The 24,077-nt window shown below is 49.0% G+C and overlaps 1 protein-coding gene across 1 annotated transcript; it reads right to left on the bottom strand.

Moving 5' to 3' along the window:
- Positions 1-13,841: 13,841 nt before the first annotated feature.
- GDF7 (growth differentiation factor 7) lies at positions 13,842-18,836 on the bottom strand. The gene is made up of 2 exons (XM_074988983.1): positions 18,425-18,836; positions 13,842-14,761 (listed from the first exon to the last, which is right to left on the bottom strand). Exons 1-2 carry the CDS (start codon positions 18,834-18,836, stop codon positions 13,842-13,844), a joined length of 1,332 nt encoding a protein of 443 aa, XP_074845084.1.
- Between the last annotated feature and the right edge of the window lie 5,241 nt (positions 18,837-24,077).

Below are 24,077 nucleotides of genomic sequence, written 5' to 3'. Positions count from 1 at the left end.
TTTCTGTGCCATCTCCAGTGTAGGAGTGCATTCACTCCCATCAACTTCCCTTACTCATTATGAGGAGCAGGAGTATGGGCACTGATGCAGGCACCCTGTGAGTTCAGTTTAGTGCATCTCTACCAGGCACACTAATCAAACTCTGGTAAATCAACCGCGGTAGTGTTGATCTTCCCAGAAGTGATTTTACACCCACTATCAGAGAGGTCGCCGTGTTAGTCTGTATCTTCGAGAACAAGAAGAAGTCCTGTGGCACCTTATAGACTAACAGATATTTTGGAGAATAAGCTTTTGTGGGCAAAGACCTGCTTCATCAGATGCATGGGGCGGGGGGTTTCAGAGGGGTATTTAAACAGTGGGGTCCCACTAAAAGGGAGGGCCAGAGCTGACAAGGCCTATTCAGTCAGGGTGGAAAAGGCCCTTTATCAATAGTATGTATGAAGAGAGGAAAAAACAGGTCAGATAAGATGGGTGGGATATAGCCCATTCTCAGTCTAATGTGGAGATGTTAACACCTAGGGCAGAGAAGCTCCTTTTGTAAAGTGCAAGCAAGTCCCAGGCTCTGTTTAATCCTTGGTTAATGGAGTCAAATTTGCAAATAAATTGCAGCTCAGAGATTTCTCTCTCCATTTGATTTTTGAAATTTCTTTGTTTCAGGACTGCTACCCTTAAATCTGCTACTGAGTGTCCAGGGAGATTGAAGCGTTCTCCCACAGGCTACTCTACACTACCATTCCTGATGTCTGATTTATGCCTGAGGTGTTAACATCTCCACATTAGACTGAGAATGGGCCATATCCCACCTATCTTATCTGACTTATTTTTCCCTCTCTTCATGCACACTACTGATAAAGGGCCTTTTCCACCCTGACTGAATAGACCTTGTCAGCTCTGGCCCTCCCTGGCCCTTACTGGGACACCACTCTTTAAATACCCTTCTGAAACCACCACCCCCACTCATGCATCTGATGAAGCAGGTCTTTGCCCATGAAAGCTTATGCTCCAAAATATCTGTTAGTCTATAAGGTGCCACAGGACTTCTTGTTGTTTACACCCACTGATACTCGAGTAAATCAAGAGTAACTCTGCAAGGAAATCACAAAAGTTACAGGCTACAACTACACTACAGCAGGAGGTCGACTTAAGTGTGAAACTCCAGCTATGTGAATAACATAGCTGGAATTGACATACCTCAAGTCAGGTTGCCATGAGCACTACCATGCAGGGATGGGGATGAAGTCAGTAGGAGAAAAAAATCTCCCATTGATTCCTCTTACTCTTCTCATCCAGGCTACGTCTACACTAGCCGAAATCTTCAAAACGGCCATGAAAATGGCCATTTTGAAGATTACTAATGAGGCGCTGAAATACATATTAGCATGCTGGCGGCCATGGCTCTTCAAAATTGCCACATCTCGCTGTCGCACAGCTCGTCCAGACAGGGCTCCTTTTTGAAAGGACCCTGGGAACTTGGAAATCCCCTTATTCCTATCAGCAGATTTCAAAGTTCCCGGGGTCCTTTCAAAAAGGAGCCCCATCTGGATGAGCTGTGTGGCAGTGAGATGCAGCAATTTTGAAAAGCTATGGCTGCCGGCATGCTAATATGTATTTCAGCGCCTCATTAGTAATCTTTGAAATGGCCATTTGCATGGCTGTTTCGAAGATTTGGACTAGTGTAGACATGGCCCCAGGGTAGAGTAACAGAGTTGTCAGGAGAGTGGTCTGCAGTTGATTTAGGAGGTCTTAACTAGACCTTCTAAACTGACTGCCAGTGAATCAATCTCTAAACATCAATCATGGCTTTAAGCTAGATGTAGCTTCACTCTGATGGAAAACTCCTGTAAGTGGGAGGAGTATCCAGATGCACAGAGTCCGGTTCAAGGGTGGGCTCTTCCAAAGTACCTAAGAGAGTTAGATGCCCAATTCCTATTGAAAGACAATTAAGTTGGCCCCTTATTCTTTTTTTTTTTTGCCACCCTTTCTCATACATGACTAACATATGCTCTCCGCTCTGTCCCGAGTAAGTGGTGACATGTAGCTACACCACGGAGAGCACATCAGATGACCCTGAGCCAAATGGATCAGCAGCACATAGTGAACAGTTAACATTCAGCACCACAACACAACCATCAATTGCTTGAACTAAAGGAGTAATCCTTTAGACCCTGAACCGCATCCCACAAAAGTCAATGGAGACTCTGCCATTGATTTCATTGGGAATTGCCTGTTAAGTAGCCAACGTTGGTGGGCCATAATCACTAGTAGAACAGATAGTAGGGGTGTGACACACACTCATTGCTCTGCACATTTATATAGGCCAGAGATTGGGTTAGAAAGGACAAAAGCAGTCAATTTTACACTGCGTTTGTTTTTGCTTTTAATATCCTAAATAAACCAGGAAGTAGATAGGTTTTAGCCATAAAAGTAGATGAAGGAAGTTCACAACCCATCATTCCATTTTACAACACAAAAAATCATCAAAAGGATGAAAAAATTTCAAAAAAATTCATCCATAAAATATTTAATAAACTTATCTGTACAAAATATTTAAAAGGTTAATGAAGAGTATACAAGAATACTTATTTAACAATATATACTGCTATATAATATATTCAAGAAAATATAGATTGCTGTTTACAGTTCATTTACAATTCAATATGTACAATCTATTTAAATTTTAGAATACATACACGCAATGCATTTACACCATCAGTTATAGAACTAGCTTCTGGAGAAACATGTCACACAGTCAGACCTGGAAAAGGTGAACAAAATGAATGTAGAGCTTATGAGGAACATACAAACATTATACAAGAGGCACATACTGGCACAATGACCTCCCTACTGCTTTTTAGGACTTCTTTAATCAGAGAGAAAAGCATATAAATAAAACTATGGCTGATCAAGACAGAGACTCATTGTCTTGTAGGAGCTACATCTATTTTGTTCTTTAAAGAATTCAAGTGCAATTACAGGAAATGCAGTAATAGGCTTGGATGAACACATTTTGTGAACATTTCTCTTGGGGTCATTAGAAATATGGAGAGAGTAGAAGGGCATTTTCTGCAGAAAAAGCATCAAATTCTTGCTAAGGGAAAAAGTCCAGAATTTAAAATATGTAACAACATAAAATTCACCTTTGCCCAAAATTTTCCACTAAATATGGTAGCAAACAGACTTCAGACACTTGTATTCCAAAATAAGAGAGTCCACATACTGACCTGAACCAAAATAGCTAACTTGGCTTTAGCAAACAGATTTAGTTAAATGAGAAGTCTTAGGAATAAACCAGCCCTAAGCGTATGCTTGAACATTTTGGCCTTTATTCTTTTTAAAGTGGCGAACGTGAATGATGCAATGGAGAACACTGCATCCTACTCCAACTTTCCAAACAAATAGGGCATATGGACTTTCTGGAAGTCAATGGTAAAATATCCATTAGGGCCATGATTTTAACCCATGCTCTGTTTCTGATCCTTCTTACATTGGTATAAGGGGTAACTCCCCTGGGATTAATGGAGATATACCAGGGTATATCTGATGTGAGATCAGATTCAGGCACTTTGGCCTCCCCACAGAAGAGCCTCCCTATTCAGCAAAGCACTGAAGCATGTGATTAATTTTCTGAAGGTGTTTAAAGCCCACTGATGTAAAGTTAAACATGTGCTTCAGTGGTTTACTGCTCAGGGCCATGACTTTCCTGTTTAGCGTGCTCTGTGAGTTTTAACACGCCCTCTCTCTTTGGTTTTGAGAAGCCTTCCACACCATGAAAAATCAGGCCCCTAAAAATGTACTGGAAAGTAATGGTGAAGAAAGGCAAGCAGCAAATCCAACACATTGAAAATCAAATGTCATTCATTACTGCGATCATGGTTTGGTGTAACAACATTCCAAAGCAAACTACTTAACAACCGTCTAGATGTGCAACACTTTTTAATTTCCAAACTTCTACCCTGTTCCGTCTGTATGCTTGTGAGCTTGATATTGATCTCCTTTGTACTAATCTCAGGAGGGTGGTGAAGCTCTGGAATGCATTACTGAGACAAGTGGTGGAATCTCCATCCCTAGGGGTTTTTAAGTCCTGGCTTGACAAAATCCTGGCTAGGATAATTTAGATGGGTTGATCCTGCTTTAGCCAGGGGACTGGACTAGATGACCTCCTGAGGTCCCTTCCAGCTCTAGAATTCTATGATTCTATGAATCTGAGTCAGGTCTATTAATATTCATGATGCCTGTGTCAAGGAGGCATATGACATATAGAGTTAGGTCCTTTGACTATGAATTTTAGCGACATTAAATGACAGGAGATTCCTCACCTATTTCAATATTCCAAGTGAAAGTGTGACCCATGCACCTCAGTGGTTCACTGTCCTGTGTAGTGGCACCTAGCTCACTTGCACAGGGAACAAATGTGTCTCCTTTTACAGCCTGACCTGAGAGCCAGGTGGCTTTTAGCTCAAACTATAGAGAGGCTCATGCACTTAGCTCCAGAGGTTTGAGGTTCAAGTCTGCCTGTGACTGGTTACAGAAGCAATCCTGCTTCTTTTGAATGCAGTGGCAAAACTCCCATTAGCTTCACTGGGCAGAAGCAACCTCTAGTTTATCACATCAGTTCTCAGGGCAGATTCACTACTCCATTAGGCCACCTCTATCTTCATGAACAAGCATGCAAGTGGAATAAGAGAATGGTGACTCAGACCCCTTCATCTCAGCTTGCCTGGTAAGTCTCAGTCCTGCAAATAGTTATGCATGTGCCAAACTTTATTCATAAGGATCTCAGCTGCAACATTAAGTATGTGCCAAAGTATCTGCAGTCTTGGGACCTAAAGCTGTGAGAACCAATGTCGTGCAAATACCTACAATGTTTTTGCCTCAATATGACATTTCAGCAGAAGACAGGCTTTGGGGAACTTAAGTCACATACATGCTACCACTTATGTCCTTCAGGGTGCGAATAAGCCACCATTCGCCCAGCACTGTAAGTTACACTAACCTAAGCTCCACTATGGACTTAGCTACTGCTACTGGATGGGGCTAGAGTAGTTAAGTCACCAGGTGAGCTCTCTGCCATTGGCTTGAAGCCTCTGCAGCAGCAGCAAGACAGTGAACCAGATGCATGGATGCAGCTGCACTGCTAGAAGCTCAGTAGTGCAGCCAGAGCCTCTGTATTTTGTCACTGCTAATGCCTCTGTCCATTTGTCTGCGTTTTGTTTTTGTTTATTAAGATTAGTCTAGGCATCATAGACCTCACTGACGAATACACTCCGGGCTGAATCTGATCGATTTACCCTCCATAGTAAAGTAGGACTAACAGCACCTCAGTCCATAAATCTGCTGTAAGGTAAGACTCTTGTCACTACAGATTTTTCCACTAAACTTTTGTCTGTGCCAGTGATTGCGCCTTTCCTTTCTGTGCAGGTCTTTTCTAATTCAGGTAACAAGTTTGTAACAACAGTATTATTTCTTTAAGAACATTTTTAAAAAAAATTCTTTGAGGAAGAAAAACGGGTTTCAGCATTTTGGAAAAAGTGATTTGTGCCAGTAATCAGCTTGGACATCATAATGATTTGCACGTTAACTTTGGCACAAACCCATTTTGCCTTCAACTACCCTTACCCTGCCATTCCACAGAACATATGTGCATGTGTACACAACAGTACTCTTGAGGTTTTAGAGCATGATTCAGGAATGCACTTAAGCACATGCTTAAGTTCCATTGGCTTTAACAGGCTTACATTTAGCTGCATGCGACAGCATTTTTCCTGAGTGCAGGGCTTCCATGAATTTGAGCATTAGTGCCTGCAAATCAAATGGTAACAATTTTCAAGTTTCCTCCCGCCTGTTGCGAATTATTCCCATGGAGGGAAGAGTAGAGCCAACAAATTGTAAATACACAGTTCTTTTCAAATGCTTAATATTTCTAGCTTAGCCGTAATTATATCCTGCAGATAAAAACAGTGCTGAAGGTCAAATAAATCCTGCTGTAGAATATTCTCTGCATGGAAACTGTGGCTTTTTTATTGGAGTGGTTGTATAAACACTGCAGATTGCGAACCTATAATTATCTATTGAAATCACTCTAAACCTACTGAATTCACATTTGTTCATGTTCATACTCTGCTATTCTGTTTATAATGCTTGCAAGTGCTCAAACATTTAGCCATGGCAAGAAGTGGCTGATCAAAAAAAAACATTTTGGTTGACTGTTTTTATGATTATTGTTGTGGCTTTGATTGACATGAAAATGAGAGGACTAGTGGTTAGCACTTTGGCCTCAGACTTGGGAGACATGGTTTCAATTCCTGGCTCTGCCACAGACTTCCTCTGTGAGCTGGGCATGGCACTGAATCTCTCTGTGCACCAGGTCTCCACCTGTAAAATGGGAATAATATGACTGTCCTACCAGAAAGATGTATTGGGAGACTAAACACATTAACAACTATGAGGTGCTCACATATTCCAAGAAGAACCACGACAGTATGATAACTATTGATTCTGCCTTGTGCACGGTTTGCCTGCATGTATGTTGTTAGTTATTGTAGCAGTAAACACTGAGTAAAAGCCATTGTGGTACAGTATTTAAGTCCCCTTAAAGACCTCAGGGCCTTGAATCCTTAGGACTTGGTTGGGATGTAAATAGCACAGAGGCCTTGTGTAGGCTCTTTGTGCCAGGGGAATTTCATCTACCAAGCATCAGACTCTGGGGAATACAGGGTCATCCTGAGCAAGTCATTTTATCTTCACATATTGCCAAGGAAGGATTGTTAGGGCTCTGGGAATACAATGGCGTTTCGGATTCTATGTTTCAGAGGCGATCAGCAGGTTTTCCCTGGCTACTTCCAGTATTTTTGCACCACTTTGGAGTGGTGTTATAAAATTCTCTATGCAGACAATTGGCAGCAAATTGTAAACAGGTGAACTAAGGAACAGAACTCATGACCTTGGACTCCAAAATGGGCATTTACCCTGGGACCTAAAGAACAACACTGAGCACCATTCACTCCCCTGAAAGGCAGCAATGTGGTTGTATACACAGAATTTATCCCAGCTCCACTTTATCCTATTTCTGCCTTCTGGATTTATACCTGGGATACATTTGACCAGGGGACCTGATTTCTCGCTCACACTCATCTTGTGCTGATTAACTGCAATGGTGTTCATCCTTGGGATTTATGAGGCCCTAGGCAGTACTGTTAAACTGGCGTCTCTCTTCCTGGTGGAAACTGACAGGGAAGGTGTTGATTTTTTTTAGTGATGTGATTGTACAATTTTCAACAACACACAAATGAAATATTTTAAAGCAAATGTTAAACTGATATCCTAGATCTTAATACAATAAATTCTGAAGATAATCTAAAGAAGTGGGTCTTATCCACAAAAGCTCATGACCTAATAAATTTGTTAGCCTCTAAGACTTGGTCTACATTAGACCTTAAATTCAGCTGCAGATATGCAGGTCAAGCTATGGCAATTGCATAGCTAGAATCGACATATCTGCAATTGACTTTATGGTCTGTCCTCACTGAGGGAGATCAATGGGAGACTTTCTCCTCTCAACCTTCCTTACTCCTTACAGTAGCCAGGAGTACAGGGATCAACTGCCGACCTCAGACACATCTATTTTGCACATCTCCACCAGACATGCAAAATCAAACTCTGGAAGATCATCCCTGACTGGCTCAGACAGATCTATTTTGCACATCTCCACCAGACATGCAAAATCAAACTCTGGAAGATCATCCCTGACTGGATCAATCTCCTGGTAATTACAGACACACCCTAAGGTACTACAAGACTTCTTGTTATTTGTGAAGCTACAGACTAACAGGGCTACCCCTCTGAGACAGTAAATTCGGAAATTAAATGTATATTTCTGAGACTGGAAAATGCCTGTTAAATGGCAACATTACCACTTGAATGGCTCTTTCACAGGTTTCACAGCCTGCTAATAGCTCTGGCAGGCTTCTTCATTTTTAAGTTAACTCTTGTCTTCTCTCAAGAAAGCAGAGCCACAGAACAGGTATAGGAGGAGGCAGGTGAATGGACATTAAGACCCAATGGTGCCCTGAATTTACAGGTACCCTACGCACCTGCATATTCTGCATATGGGAAAGGACAACCTTGGTGAAAGCAACAGTACTTCCCAAGGTGAAATCCTGGCCTTGCCAAAGTCAGTGAGAGTTTTGCCATTGACTTCAATAGAGCCACAATTTCCCTTTTGGTATTCAAATCCTGCATCTGTAAACCAGGCATGTGGAGAACAGCGTCGAGGAGGTGTGGCCTCATTTACTTGCAGATCATACTGCAATCGACAAGTGTATATATTTCATTATTTGTACACCTCTACTGTAATAAGGAATATTCCTGTGGAGAACAGAAATAGTTACTCTGTGCAAAACAGTCGGGTGCCAATCCAGAGCAATGCCATTGCTTGCAGTGGAGCCACTCAGGATTTCTCTGATAAAACAAAAACCACCTCTGGCCCATTGAACAAAGAGCTTAACTCCCTTTTCGTGTTCCATGCTCAGAGCACAAGCTTTTTCGCAGATCTCATTGAAGTGGACAGCTCAAGTCATGGCCTTCAGTGAGGAATACAACAATCAATTTCTTGTTGCCAAAACACACTGAAAGTTCTGCTGCTGCTGCAGAAGGTCCAGGGAGATTGGGTTCTTCCTGAGCAGCACCACTTTACAATAAAGAGAGAAATGTGCTTCTGGTCCCCAGTTTCTCTTGCCCACTGATTGCTATTCCAGTGAAATTCTGGTAACATTCTATGGGCAAAAAGCAGGGAAGGGCAGGAAAGCTACTTTTCTGAAGGATGTGCAGCTGTAGTTTTCTCTGTCTAAAACCAAATATGCCCACCTAACAGGTAGCTGTGGACAGCAGATTGGTGCCTTGTTCTAATATGAACAAGCAATGGATATTATAACAGCTTCCCTCACCATGTCTTCAACTTACCCCATTATTTTAGTGATCATAAAAAATACCAGACAGAACTCAAGAGACTACATTACATTGTTTAACCACAGAATAGACAAAGTATTCACTATGGCTGTGACTACACTAGAGAGGTTGGCTGAGAAAACTCAGTACTTTTCATCGACGGCCTTCTGCCTCTCCCCCATGAGACAGAACTCCTTTCTCGACAGAATCTGTTGACAAAGAAGCCATGTGGGCAATCCAGGGGATCCCCTGTCAACAGGCAAGGCTTCCAGGTCATCAGGCAGCCCTGTCAGCTGTAGTTCTGGTTGGCTGTTCTGTTGAAAGAGGGCCAGGCAGTCTGGCTGCTCTCTGTAGAAAGAGCAGATCACCTTTTTCAATCTGCTTTTGTGTGTGGCCACACTCTGTCGACAGAAATTTTGTCAGACAATCCCAGTGACGTCTATCGACAGATTGCTGTAGTGTAGACATAGCTTATGAGTAGGACAATGCAGGTTTTCACTATCCTGCCCTGCCAATCCATTTCTGTCTATTTTAGGGTGTGTCTACACTGCACAGTAGGCCTGACCTTTGAGGTTTGAGCCCAAGCCTCCTTTCTGTTCACACACAAATCAGCCCAGCTTGGGTCAGTATAGCCCAGGTCCCACTGTAACTCAAGTTCAAACAGTGTGGATTCTGGTCAAACCATACACCTGAGTCACAGGCTCTAAGTAGTACACTAGGGAGGTGCTAGCATGACTCTCCCCTAAGTCTAGCAATTATTACCAAGGTTTATATTGCAGTGTGGATGATCAAGCACAGCTTGGAAATACCAGCTTCTCAGGCCCAAATCCCACAGACCCAAGCTTACTATACAGTGTAGCCATACCTTGAGATTTTTCTACACCTGTTGGCACAGTGTCTAACCTTGTTCTGAGAGGACCTCCTCTTGTAGTGAAAGAGGAGCTCAGTTTCCAGGGCCTAGTCTTTCCTTGACAACAGGAAAGTTGATCCAAGGCAGGCCCACATCTGTTTAGAAATTGATTAGAAGCTACCATTATGACAAGGCAGCCATCAGCTGGCAAGGTGCAGCTGTATCTGTGTCTAGAGCTCAGCTCTGTTTGAGCCAGCCTTGAACTGTCCCCACTAATATTTTTGGAAACTAGAAAACCGGGCTGCAGGGACGTGTTTGAGCAATAAGAAAAACAAACAACAAGAACAAAAAAATCCTTGAGCAGCCAGTCATGTTCGAAAAATGAGGCAATTAACAGTCTCAGCAACATTGTAAATTACATATTTCCAGGCCAAACTGCTTCAGAGATGTTCCTGTCAGCCTCTTTGTTTCTAATGACTTGGTCTAACTTTTAGCATTAATAACACTGAAACAAATCTGCGAACTTTCCTGCTGGCCTTTACAGGAGAGTTGGCTATGGCTTATCCTCATGAAATGCATGTCACCTGGCTAGCGTTATTTACAACCCCCGAACCACTGAGAGAGAGGGTCAGCTGAAAACATCATGGAATCCAAAAACAGAAAACACACATCGCACACCACTGACAAGGAGCTGAGCTTCCTGTACAATGTTGACCTCTGTGGACTTAAAAAAGCAGATCCTCAGGTGATATAATGACAAACCTATGTAAAATTTTACCAGCTGAGGGTCTAGCCTACAGTCTGTTTTGTTATTATGGTTTATTCTCTGTAACTGTATTATCTTCTCAGGTCGTTATCACTTTCATTAGAGCTGAACCTAAACCAACCTGTAGATCCAAAGTCTTCTGAACTTTGAAATAGTTTGGATCCCAGCCTAGTACTCTGTGGTAACACCCTCTCTCTACCATAGCACAAATCAAATCTCCAGATCCAGCCCCTCCAGATCTTTGGGAAAGTTTGGCTTGAGGTCTAGATCCAAATTTTGCTACTTGCACTCACGTATAGTTACAAAATTGATTTTAACTCCTACAAAAGCAAATTATGGCATTAATTTGGCAATAGTTTCTCAAAGACCAAAGGCCACAGAGAGATATAAATAAGATTCTACTCTCAGCCAACAGAGCTAAGAAATCCAGAATTCATGGCTAGCTGCCACCCTTTTTCACATAGACATAACAGAGGCCACCATCAGATCCATAGTGTCCATTTTTTCCCTTCCATTGAGGCATGCGTATCTCAGACTTAAGACCATAAATGTGATCCAGGTTGTGGGTTGCCTAAATTACTTTGGTCTCATAAAAAGCATTTCTATGTAATGTTCTTGATATATTAGGGGGTCAGGCTGTGGTTTAGTATACTACAAACGTATATGTAGCCACAAGAAAACTGTTCACCGTTTATGGTCAGACCATAAAGATTAGTGAATGTTCCACTCACGTACTTTTTGGCCCTTGTATGACTATGCCAACAAGGGACTCAAACTGTTTATAAGTCATTATAAAGGCATTGGCTGGAAAACCAAGAAGCCTGGTTAAATGGTTGAATTTTCTCTGAGGAACTGCACGATCCATTTATTTATCTTAATTCTGTCAAAACAAAAAACCCTACGTATTTTATGTCTCTGGCCCAATTGTTGCACCAATGTTGGTGTCAGTGAGAAGCAACTCATTAATGTCAGTTGAGTTTCATAGATTCATGTACATTACGAACTATTATGATAATCTAGTCAGAATTCCTGCAGAAGAGAGCAGAGAACATCATGTACTAATCTCTCCATCTAGCCCAGACCTTCTGAACCATACCAGATTTACAGAAAGATATTCAGTCTTGATTTAAATACTTCAAACAATTCAGAAACTATCACTTCACTAGATAAGTGGTTCTGACTGTTAATCACCTTCACTGCTAAAATATCTGCACCTTCTTCCTAGTCTGCATGTGTCCACCCTCAGCTTCCAAATGCTGGATCTCATTATGCCTTTTCCTGCTACAGGTTGAACCTCTCTAGTCCAGCACCCTTGGGACCCGACCAGGCCAGGTGAAAGAATTTGACAGACCACAAGAGGTCAATATTGTCTTGCAGCATTACCAACACTTCCACTGATTACTGGCTCTTGGAAGTCATTTAGGGGTAAGTTACAGTTACATAATAGCACAGAACACTGAGAGCCAGGATTGGCGTCTGTAAACAAATTTTATGGGACCGTGGGAAACTTGGCCACACCCATGATAAGTGGACATCTGGCTTGCTAAAATCATGCTGGACTATGGATGTTACCAGATGAGAGACTTCCAGACTAGAGAGGTTCAACCTATAGTGTAAATAGTCCTCCTTTGGGAAGTCTCTTCTCTACATAGGTGCTTGTAACCCATGATAGAGTTAGATGGAGCTGTTAAACTGAGAGACTTAAGGGAGACTTTCCAGACCTTGAATCATTCTTGTAGCTTTTTTTGAATCCTCTCCAATTTTTTCAACAAGTGTAATTTAACGTAATGAAACACCAGAATCAAACCCTGGGAATTTATCCTGAGCCCTACCAGTGCCCTATATAATCAAGATGAGATTGAAGCTAATGGGAGTTTTGTCTGAAAAAGGATGAGGCTTGAAATCCAGTTTCTATACCTCTTCACCCAACCAGCAGGTTCTCAATAGTTAACATTTTTCAGCAGCGCCTTGGCAATTTGTCAGTTTTGTTCCTGATTATGTGTTCATTATTCAGCACATGATTGAGACTGAATAGTATAATGGCAAAAATGTGCTTACTGATGTGAGCAGCCCTATTTAAATTGGAGAGACTGGGTAAATGTTGTCCCATTGCGAATAAATCTTTTGCACAGTTACATAGTTTGGAAATTGTTGCAATTTGAAGAGATCATAGAAAGCATCTCAAGCCAGTCAATGTCTATTTCTTTTACGTTCATAAGACTTATGTCAGTTCCACCGCCACTGTACCATCATTTGAACAGCTTTGAAAGATGCCTGGGCCATGATTCACCTATGGCTTGCATCAACTTTACACCAGTTGAATTCCAGAGAGTTACTCCTGATGGACACTGGAGTGAGTGCAAAGTACTGCTACCCTTTCTTCACTCTGTAGCACCATATGATACATATCTGGGACCAAAATCTGCTCTCAAGTAACTGGGTGGAAATCTGGAGAAATTTCATCTGCTTCCATGCAGTGATTCCATACGATCACTTGTACAAAAGGGAGCAGAACATGGTCTTTAGGGTGCATGCAGCGCAGGACAGGGGTTAAAATGATTTAACCCTAAGAAGAGTATACAGGAATATGTTTCAGTGGTCAGAACCAACCCTCCTTTTGCCCAAAGTAAATTTTTACAGCCATGTTACAAAATCTTGACGAATAGGGTTCAAATTAACACTGACTAATCAAACCTGATCCCAGTGTGCCTCTGGCCCTACAATGTTGGTATAATTGGGGGAAGGGGCATAAACAGTCATTTATGTCAACAGAGAAAGATCAAAACCTCATGTCGACAAGCAGCCTGAACAGAAGCAGGGGCAGTTTCAACAAGAAAGCAAGCAAATGAGCTGGCCTGTATTATTACCACCACTGATTCTCCTCAGCTGACCTTCTAGACTGGGCGGGACAGCCCATGTTTGGGTTAAGCACATTGGAGCTTGTAATTCCAGGAAAGACAGTCACGGATTTCCCCCCTCCTCTGCCCCCATAAAGTGCCCATTTGTGTGATGTTTCAGTACAATACTTAGGATCAAGTTGGGGTGCAAATATCCTCTCTCTGAGGGCAGCCAGGAGCCCCCAGTTAATGATCCTGCTCCCACTGTCCCACCTTTTCCATGCACATTAGATACTGTACGCGGAGTGCTAAGTAGCAGACCCAGGCTGCTCAGACACAGCAGACCATGTGTCTCGGGAGGGCTGTAACTCACCCGCCTTCTCGGGTATGCATGAAACAGATATATAAGGGGCTGGCTGCTGGGATCACGGGGCTGCAGACGTTGCTACCTGCAGCCGCATGTTTCCACCACCATGTCCTCGTACTGTTTGTAAACCACGTTGTTCCCGGAGTCTATGTAGAGAATGCTGATGGGGCTGAGTTTGGAAGGCACGCAGCAGCTGGGAGGCGTGGACTCGGGGTCCATGGAGTTCATCAGCGTCTGGATGATGGCGTGATTGGTAGGCTCCAGGTGGGACCTCAGGGGAAAATCGCAGACCCCCTCACAGTGGTACGCCTCATAATCCAGAGGGGCAATGATCCAGTCATCCCAGCCCAGCTCCTTGAAATTCACATGCAGGGGCTTCCTGCTGCACCGTGTCTTTGCCTTCTTGCCCTGCCCTTTGCCCCCAGACCGGCCTGCCAAGGTGGTCCTGCGTCTCCTCCTTGGCTGGGCGGGCAGCTCCTGCCCTGGATCTGGTGGCTCCAGGACTGGGGGGCTGCCCAGGGCTTTCACCTGCTCCCTGATCTCCTTGAAGAGGTTCTCCTTCCTCCTGCTGTGCGAAAAGGCCACCAGCAGGGCTCGCTCATGGGGCTGGGCCAGGGACTTGCGGAAGCCCAGCTGGCTGGGGGAAAGGGGACTGCCAGACTGTTCTGACACGATGCTGAGCAGGAAGCACAGCAGGCCCGAGCCAGGCTTCTCTCGGCCAGCCCTCACAGCTTCCCACACATCGAACACCTCCCAGTGGGGTAAGCCCCAGTCCAGCAGGTCGGCAGAGCGGGAGTCCCACAGCTGGAACGGCCGGTCAGCACGGGGGCAGGCAGAGAGCAGCAGGCGGTGCAGGGCTCCCTCTCGGGACAGGGCCAAACTCCGGTTGGCTGGGAGCTGCCGCAGGATGCGCAGCTCAGCGCCCACCACCTCGTCTGTCTCTGGCAGGCTGGAGATGTCGAAGAGGTACCTTTGGCCAGCCTCGGCCGGGGTGTAGTCTGCAAGAGAGCAAGAGAGGGAAACTGAGCACGGAGTGAGAACTGAGGTGCTAGCCAGGGACAGAGGCTGGCTGGGCTGCTGCTTGGACCCAGCCCGGCCTCCTAGCTCCTCCGTGGCATCTGTCCCAGCAAGTGTGGAGTCCATGTGCTGGGCTGGGTTTCAGATCCTGCTTAACCAGCCCTCGGGCTTCCTGGTTCCCCACAGCTGCAGGGAGCCCAGGGCAGCCACACCTGAGGGAAGGCGGGCTGGAAAACCAGCAGTCACTGAGGTCCCTGTGAGAAGAAGAGGCCGGGAGGGGCAGCCACAATCTTAATTTGATGCCTGGATTTTGTGTATTCCCCAACCCCATCCCTATGGCAAGTTAAACCTTTTGCATTCTGTCAGGGCAATTTAGCCCACATCCATCCATCCCCACACAATCCCTCTATGTATCCATCTGTACACATCCCCTCTATCTATCTATCTATCTATCTATGCTATAGGTTGAATGTTGTGTGTAGGTCTGTGTGTGAATGTGTCCCTTGTGAGTTAGATTAAAACCGAAACTCCTGTTCCAAGCCACAGTTGAACATTCACTGGGAGTCATTTAAGGGACAAGCTCTGAAGAAAAAATTGAAAGGGAGGGAAACAGAAATAAGGAGGTGGCTGTGACCTCAAAGAACCCCCCCCCCCACACACACACACTCTCTCTCTCTCTCACACACACACACAGAAATCTGACCCTTGACTATTAGAAGTTCTGGATCACTGTTGCCTAAGTTGAGCCTTGGCAAAAAGTCTCGCCTCCCCCAGCAGCCGCTCGCCGCGGCAGTGACTCTTGTCCCAGCCCCGAGAAGAGCCGTGAGAAGACTTGCACGTGTGGGTCTTCTCCTCCCCGAGGGCGGCAGCCGTGAAAGGCGCTAGGCCTGGGCGCGGGCCGGAAATCAGAGCGTGGCGCTGATCGCCAGGGGCGCCTCTCCCAGAGGGGGAGAGCGACCCTCCAGCCGGCGCGCTGGCGGGTGCAGCGCGTCCTCCCGCCGCACGGGGCCGGCCCGGGCGGGAGAGCGCCGGGAGGTGCCCGCCTGCTGTCCTTGTGCTGCCCCGGCTGCCGCGCAGCCTTCCCGCCGCGCGGGGCGGGTGGGCTCCAGCCCGGCTGAGCTGCAGCGGCGTGGGCGCGGTTCAGATCACATCGGGGGCCGAAGGGGTCTTTGGTGCGCGTCCTACGGGGACCGCTTATTCTCCTACGCGTGACGGCCAAGCGCTGGGCCGGCCCAAACCCTGACTTCCCTTCCCAAGACGCTGGCGCGGCCGGGCCGGGCCTGGCCTGGCCGCCGGCAGATCGGAGGAGGAGGAAGAAACCGACATCTATTTCTAAACATCTCCCAGCGAGTTGAGCGCGGCGGGCCCGACGCGGAGCGGTTCCTGGGCGCCCGGGCCGCTATCGAGGGAAGCCCGAAATAGAGCGTCAGCTGGGAGTCAGCGGTACGTGACTGCGGCTGTGTTTCTCTCTGCTCCCAGCCGGGGCTGGTGTTTGCAAGCCCCACTCGCGGTACTAGCCGGGGAAATCCGCCGCACCCTCTGATCCAGGGCTAAGTGATGAGAGCTACGTCTTGATCGCTATTGCCCAGGTACCGCTCAGGAGACCTGGCCACAGGAGGCGCCAGGCTGGGACAGTTTTGCGTCACAGGACAAGGTGAAGGCAGAGCCGCGTCGGACTGAAAGAAGGCGTTTTAATCTGGCCCCTGACCCCCCTCCTGCGGACTGTCATTGGCGGGATGCAGCTGCTTTCATTTGACAGCTCAGGAGTCTCCCTCCAGGAGCTCTAGCTTCATTAGGGGAAATTGCGTTTGCTAAGATACCAGCTCAGTCCGGGCAGCAATTCCTGAGCGGTCTTCAGAGTTTGCTGGGCTGAGCGCTCTAACTTGCCATGAGACAGAGACAGAGAGACTGACACACAGGTAGATAGAGTGTGTAGAGATGAATGCATAGAGGGATTGTGTGGGGCTGGATGGACAGATGGAAAGGCAGATAGGTAGATAGACGGACAGACAGACAGACAGACAGACAGACAAGGACGGACAGATAGGCAGGCAGGCAGACAGACAGATACATAGACAGACAGACAAGACAGACAGTGATGTTTTCGCCCTGATCTAATCTCTCGGGCCAGCCCAGCCCAGCCCAGCCTGTGATTTCCCTCTGTCCAAGGAAGGCAGGGCGCTTCCCCGCGGCTTGCGAGCGGAGCGCCTTCACTGCCGGTCTTGGCGTTTGTGGACCCCTCCCGCCCAGCGCCGCGTGTAACAGCCCCCAAACAATCCCCGACCGGCATCGCGACCCCGGAGCTGCCCTGTCCAGCCCGACTAGTCCCGCGATCGCAGTCGGCAGTGACTTGCCGGTGGCAGCAGCCAGCCGGGCGGGAGCTCTGTCGAGGGGGAGCCGGGCTATGCCCCAGCTCCCCAGGCCCCGCTCCAGGGGCAGGAGGACGCGCCTGTCCGCCGGCTAATCCCAGCCGGACGCCAAAAGCACCAGCCCGGGGGCTGCGGTCCCTGCCTAGCCGAGCGCGCCCTGCCCTGGGGGCCGACGGGAACAACCACCAAGCGCCGGGGGGAAGTGGCACAAAGCCGCCAGATACTCACGCCAGGGCCGCTCGGGAGCAGGGGGCCAGACCCCCGCCCCTGGGGAGCCGCGGGAGTTGTCCCACCCGGGAGGGCGGTGGGAAGGAACAGCAAGGCACGGCCCCGGGACCCTGTACGCCTCTGCCTCCGCCTCCTTCTCCGGCAACACCTGCCTGCTCCAGCCCCGCCGCCGCCGCCGGCCCTGCCGCTCTCCCACGCGGCTTCCCGAGCTGGCAGCATGTCCTCGGCTGTGCCTCGCGTCCACACGGCGGTGCCACCCGAGTCCGCTCCCCGCCTACACCGCTGCGCTGGGACAGTGGGGCGGGGGATTGGCTTTCTCCTCACTCCCCCGCCGGCCAGGAGCAAAGTGTGGGGAGGGGACAGCCGCGGGCCACGGCAACGCCTGAAATCGTCTCACTTCGACAGCTGCTCGATGGCATCGCTGGTGCTCGGGGGCCGCGTGCCAAACGCCCGGCCCCGGACTACAGCGTGAAGGGAAACAGATCGAGATCGGCAGGTGCCGGTTAGGGTGAGAGGCAGGGGTCGGGTTAGTTACGGAGCTAGAGTGGATTCGGGGCTGGGAGGTCAGGATGCCATTGGAGAGCCCAGGATTAGCTGGAGCTGCTAGATTAGGAGCAAGTAACAGGGTTAGATGCGCTGATAGATTAGGAGTCCAGGATGACCTGGATTTATTAGACTAGGATCCGAATGGGACTATCGTGACTAGGATCAGAGGACGCGGGATTGGGACAGATGTCGGATTAGGAGCAGAGGACGCGGGATGGGGGCAGGTGTCGGATTAGGAGCAGAGGACGCGGGATGGGGGCAGGTGCTGCGTTAGAACCACGCGGCTCCAGGCGAAGCGCTCTGTGGATGAACCCGTCCCTTGCCCCGCGCCCTTTTGCGAGAGCCCCCAGGCCCACCGGGCGCCACTGAGCTTTCCTCGCTTGCTGGGTGTGCAGACGGGGAGCCCGGGGCAGCGGAGCCCGCCTGTCCGGACACGCTGGGGCCCGGGCTCTGCCCAGCCAGGCGCACAGGTGCCTGCGTGGCTGCTCCTCCGCCACTCACCTCCGGCCGCGAGGTCCGCGAAGCCCGTGACCGTGTCGGCGCGGCTCCGGCCGCTGCTAGCTGCGCCCGGCGGCCGGGGAGCGGACAGGCTCCGGTAGAGGGACACCATGTACTGGTGGGGCACCACCGTGCCGTTCCGCAGAGCCCCGCGGCCGCGGCGCCCAGCCTCCCGCTGCCCCGCGAGCCTCGGCGGCGGGGAGGCGGCTGCCACTGGCCCCGGGCTGCCGGCTCCCGGCGAGCCCCGCACGGCAGCAGCCTCCAGCCCGGGCCGGGGGCGGCAGGCGCTCAGCACCCACAGGCAAAGGGCCGCGGCCGCCCTCAGCTCCATGCTGTCGGTGGGCTCCGCTCGGCCAGGAGAGCGTCGCGCAGGGGCTTTGATGGCTTTGGAAACTCCCCGGTTGCTTTTTAACATTGTGTTAGGCGGCGAGTGGGCTCCGGCGCCCCTGCACAGCGCCCCCTGCCGCGCTCTCAGGGGCCAGCACCCCTCGCACACCTCCGGCGCGCCTACCCCCCACCCCGCCGGCGCAAGCCAAGAGAGACAGCCCCAAACATGGACTCGTTTATTTTTCTTTTCAAATCCCTCCCTCCTTCCCCGCCTCGCAATCCGTCGGAAATAACGCGGCTCTGTTGTGAGCCGGGCTGGCTACGGATGCTAACGCTTTGTTTGCCGGTAGCAAATAGCCAGAAAACCGTGCCACGCGTTAATGAAGGGCGGGAGGCCATCGGTTTGATTGGGCCTATAAATCGCGGAGTCATTGCTTGGCCTCGGCGTTTCACGTGGGGCCTGAATGTTTTCTTTTCCCTTTCGTCCTGATTTTTGCAAAGCCACTTTAAAACCAGGCAGCACAACTGCAGCTAGAGCTGTGTAGTAGGTCGATTTCAGAGGGTTTTCCACCTTCAGTCCTTTTGGGATGAGGTCCAGCCCTTTTTATTTGGAGAGGAACCCTCTCTGATGCAGCTGAGAAAGCGGGTCTTTGCCCAGGGAAGCTTTTGCTCCAAAATATCGGTTAAACCGCCACAAGACTCATGTTGCTTTGAAGATACAGACTAACTCTGCTACCCCTTGATGCTTGTCACCATGCAAGGCAGTGCATTTAGCTGTACTAGGTGGAAATCCCTCAACCTCATGGGAAAAAAAACTAGCAGCGACAGAGACAGACATCATCTTCCTCTCCAAATGCAAAGGATGGGCACCATACCAAAAGGCCTCAAGGTGCAAAACATCTGAACATACTGCACACATTATGGTGAGAGATTGCCACATACTCTGAGAAAGGGAGGGCTGAGGACCTGGTCAACCCTGGCCCTCCTCTTGACTGGGACTCCCTCCTTTTCCCCAGCCTATACATGTAGACCTTCCTCTGAACTCCCCCTCCGCCCCCCGCCATCTAATGAAGCGGTTCCTTACACAGGAACAAAATATCCCTTAGTCTGTAGATCAGTTGGATTGATGGCTTTCCCAGATAGTTGGACCAACAACTGTTGGCCAGGTGTGCTACATTCACAAGCCAGTGAACTGTAAGCACGCCCCAATCGGGGTTGACTATATTTATAATAAATATATATACATATACATCTATATCTATAGAGACAGAGATAGAGATATATACGTGGCCAACAGTTGTTGGCCCAATTATCTGGGAAAGCCACCAATCCAACAGATCTACATATACTCCTTTCCCACAACCGATGCTGTGAACCCATGGAGCTATGGTATGGTCCTTGACTACGATAAAGGCTCCGGGGTTCGAATCACCCCACAGGCAGCAGTTTACACACTCCTGACAAGCTCCAGTAAGAACGAAACCTGTCACGTCCTAACGTGGTTTCATTGGAATCTTATTCTAACCCGTTAGTTTGTAAGGTGCCACAGGACTCCTCTTTGTAGGTGCAGCTGTTATAACAGCAGCAGGGCGGGCGAGTGTTTAGAAGTAGAACTATTACAGTTTAAAAGCGAGACTGTGAAAGAATAGGAAATAAACTAGCAAAAGCTCTTGAAAATAAGATAGGCGGCGCACATTGCAAAGGGGGAAAGCAATGGCCTGCACCCAACGTGACAAGCGTGTTAGACTGCGGCAGTGCAACATGATGCAAATCACTGATGTTCACTTTCCCCCCTACTGGAGCTGTTACAGCCTTTAGCAACGTTCAACAGAAGGGGAAAAAAATAACCAAGCCTCTCGCCCTTTTCATTCCGCCTTAGCCTTCCAACGCGCCCCCATCGAAAGTTGAAGCTGGGACCACAGAAAGCGGAGATGGTTTATCTTCCTTTATCGGGCTTTCGTGAAGGACAAAAATAAAGCCAAGCAGGACTCCAGCCTGCGGGAGCGTTCATGTTTCCCCTTGTCCTGCGGGTTTCCTTGGTAAAAGTCAGATGTTTCCCTGGATCCCGATTAAAATAACAAACTGCGATATTTACAAGGATGTTATTGCAAGTTTTCGTCGGCTGCTTTTCTGCTTATGTCTGTTGCGATTTCTCAACCCCCGCACACCCGCGAGCGGCTGGGGCGCCTCCAAAGAATGCGGGTGTTCAGCCAACCCAAACACTGCTCCCCCCCCCAATCATTTATCAAGCGCATTTGTCACTCAAGTATTCAGGGGTCTTTGGCGCTTACAGGTGCTTAGTCACTCGAGGAAAAGGAAAGTTTTGCGCCCAGCAGCTCGGCTGGAGGGGCGGGAGGCCCGGAAACAGTTACGGCGACAACCGCCAGGTGCCACGCGAGTCCGCGCTAAACGCAGCCCACGGCCCCGACAATGGCGCTGCGGCGGGCGGCCTCCCTCGCTGCGCGACACGACGGCCGCCGCGACTAACTAGGGGGAGCGAGGGACTTTGGTGACCGCTTTTCTCCTGCGAGGCGCTGCTGAGCGCGGGGCTGAAGCGGCGCCCCGGGTCTAACACGCGCTTCACACGGCGCCTCTCCCCGAGGCCGAAAGCGACGTGTCCCCTCCCCGCCACCGCGGGCTGCAATGTCCTTCGCCGCCGCGCGCACCGGCGGGGGTCCCCCCGCGCCCTGGAGCCCACTGCCGGCCCTCCGCGGAACTCGGGGCGCATAGGCCGCCTGTTGCGATGCCAGCCCGGGCGCACAAACACACCGCAAACGCACAGGCCCGGCCCGAGCGCCGCTCCCGGGGACTGCAGTGCGGTGAACCCCCTAGCTGTGGGAGGCGGCATCGGCGGCACTCCCCGCCTCTGCCCAGCGCGCAATTGGAATCGCCGTCTAGGGCGGAGCCCGGGCTCCAGGCCCGCCCCGCGGGGCACAGACTGAGCTGAGCCAGCCGGCGGAGCGGTTTGTAATGCAAGCCCCGCCTCTGGGGGCGAGCCCTGCCTCGCCCCGGCGTTGGGCCACGTGCCCAGGTGGTGTCTTACCCACGTGCCTCCCTTCGGCGCTCCCCGCGTTTGCAAACGCCCTGCTGCGCGCGGAGGCAGGAGGCGCGGGGCTGAGCTCTTGCCTCACGTGCTGATGAAAACGCCCACGCTTGCCAGTCTTGCCACGGGGGGGGGGGGGGTTTGCTAACCCCGTTGTAAAATCATAACATACTAGACCTACCAGGGAGCTCGAGAGGTTATCAAGTCCAGTCCCCGCTGCTCAGGGCAGGCCTAAGCAGTGTCTCTCTTTGGCTACCTCCTCACTTACGGGCATGTTGGCAGCTGCTGCACAGTTTTAGGCACGCCGACTGCCTAGCTACAATCGGTTTTGCAGCTGTGGACATTGGTCCCTGTCCTCGGTGCACAACGCTGACGGGAGCGCTCCTCCTGCCGACATTCCGTAATCCCGGCGGCTCACAAGGAGTTCCGGGTTTGAAGCTGATCCCAGAACGTGTCACCAAATGGCACGCTAGAAGATCTAACTTAGGCATTCGATCTTCCATGGCTCGTGTAGACCTGGACCACCTCACCTCTTTCAGATATTCATCTAACCTGTTCTTAAATATCTCCAATAATGGATATTCTACAACCACACTAGGCAGTTTATTCCAGTAATTATCCATCCTGGCTGTGGCCACGCTAGCCCCTGCTTACGGAGGGGCTATTATAATGTGGCACTTCAGAATATGCTAATGAGGCACTTCCAGGAATATGCAACGCCTCATTATCATAATGGCAGCCACGCAGGTGTTGAAGCTCATGGTTTCAAAACACATGCTGCCCATGTAGCTTGAGGCCTTTCGAAATGAACCCCCTGATTTCGAAATCCTCGTCTTCCCAAAACCAAATGGGAAGAAGGGGTTTTCAAAATCGGGCCATTTTGAAAGGCCCCCAGCTACATGGGTGGCATGCGTTTTGAAACTGGCACTTTCGAAGCATTTATGGCCATCATTATGCTAATGAGGCACTGCACATTCATTGCATCACCTTATTAGCATATTTCAAAGTGCCATATTACCATAGCCCCTCCGAAAGGAGGGCCTAGTGTGGCCACAGCTCCTGACAGTTACCCTGTATGGGAGCTTTCCCCACAGCTGTGCTTTTGCTTCATTCCTGCCTGTTCCCACCAACACCTTCTCCTGGAAAAAGTCATCAGTTCCCCCCGCCTGAGGTAACAAAGCTCTAAGGAGCCATGTCTAATTGCTGGAGGGATTTGTGTTACAACTGCAGGAGAACCCACTATTCTTCAGGAAAGAGCCACAGTACAAAACCCACATGTAGCCAAACCCAGGATGCATCTATATTTACCAGAAGATCAACCCAGTTAGGAGTGATCTTCTGGGGTTCGATTTAGCATGCCAAGTGGGGACGTGCTAAATCGAACCCTCAGGGTTTGACAGCTGACCCTAGCACTCGTCATTCTTGCGAAGAGTAAGGAAGGTTGATGTGAGAGTTTCTTCCATTGACCTCCCTCTGTGAGGATGGCCTGATAAGTCAATCTTAGGCTATGTCTACACTAGGGAAAGTAAGTCGATTGCAAATACGTAATTGCATAGCTAGAATTGATGTATCCGCAATTGACTTGTTTGGCCATCCTCATTAAAGAAGGTCGAGGGGAGAGTTTCTCATGTCGATCTCCCTTACTCCTCATGTCTCACGAGTAATACAGGGGTTGATGCCACCCCTGATAGGTCGATTTCATGCGTCCCTGCCAGATCCCTGACCTGGTCGATCTTCCGGGGTAGTGTAGACATAGTTGGATATTGCATATATAAGACATTGTCATAGCTGGAATTGCATATATAAGATCGACTTTCAGGTCTAGTGTAGACCTTCTCCCAGTTAACTCATGTGTTTAAACAAGAGGTGGATGTATGTTCCTAGTCCATTTGAAACCTCAGGTTTCCAATGGAAAAAGTATTAACCCTCACTCACTGCCATGGAGTAACTCATTCTGGTCAGGTTTGTTTAGAGGTTTGTTTATTTGCTATCATCTGACTGGTGCTGCTTTCACATTACTGCAACCAAAAAGCCAGGGACATCTCAGGCTTTAACCAGGTTGTTGTTCATGGCTTGGAACCAGACTAGCACTTCGGTGGGGGCACATAGGGAGAAATCTGGACAGCAGACAGATACGGTCAGCTTCCCAGAGGTATAAATCTGCAGGGCTGCACAAGGGACCTTTGCTTCTGACCCAAATTCTCCACTCACAACTGCAAATCTGGAGTGGCTCCACTGAATTCCACAGAGTTATACTGCTATAAAACCATTGACAATAAGAACCAA

This window comes from Carettochelys insculpta, chromosome 3 (genome assembly GCF_033958435.1).
Source record: "Carettochelys insculpta isolate YL-2023 chromosome 3, ASM3395843v1, whole genome shotgun sequence".
Lineage (NCBI taxonomy): Eukaryota > Metazoa > Chordata > Testudines > Carettochelyidae > Carettochelys > Carettochelys insculpta.
Note: the sequence above shows the minus strand (reverse complement) of the source record. Positions and strands in the feature narration are given on the sequence as shown.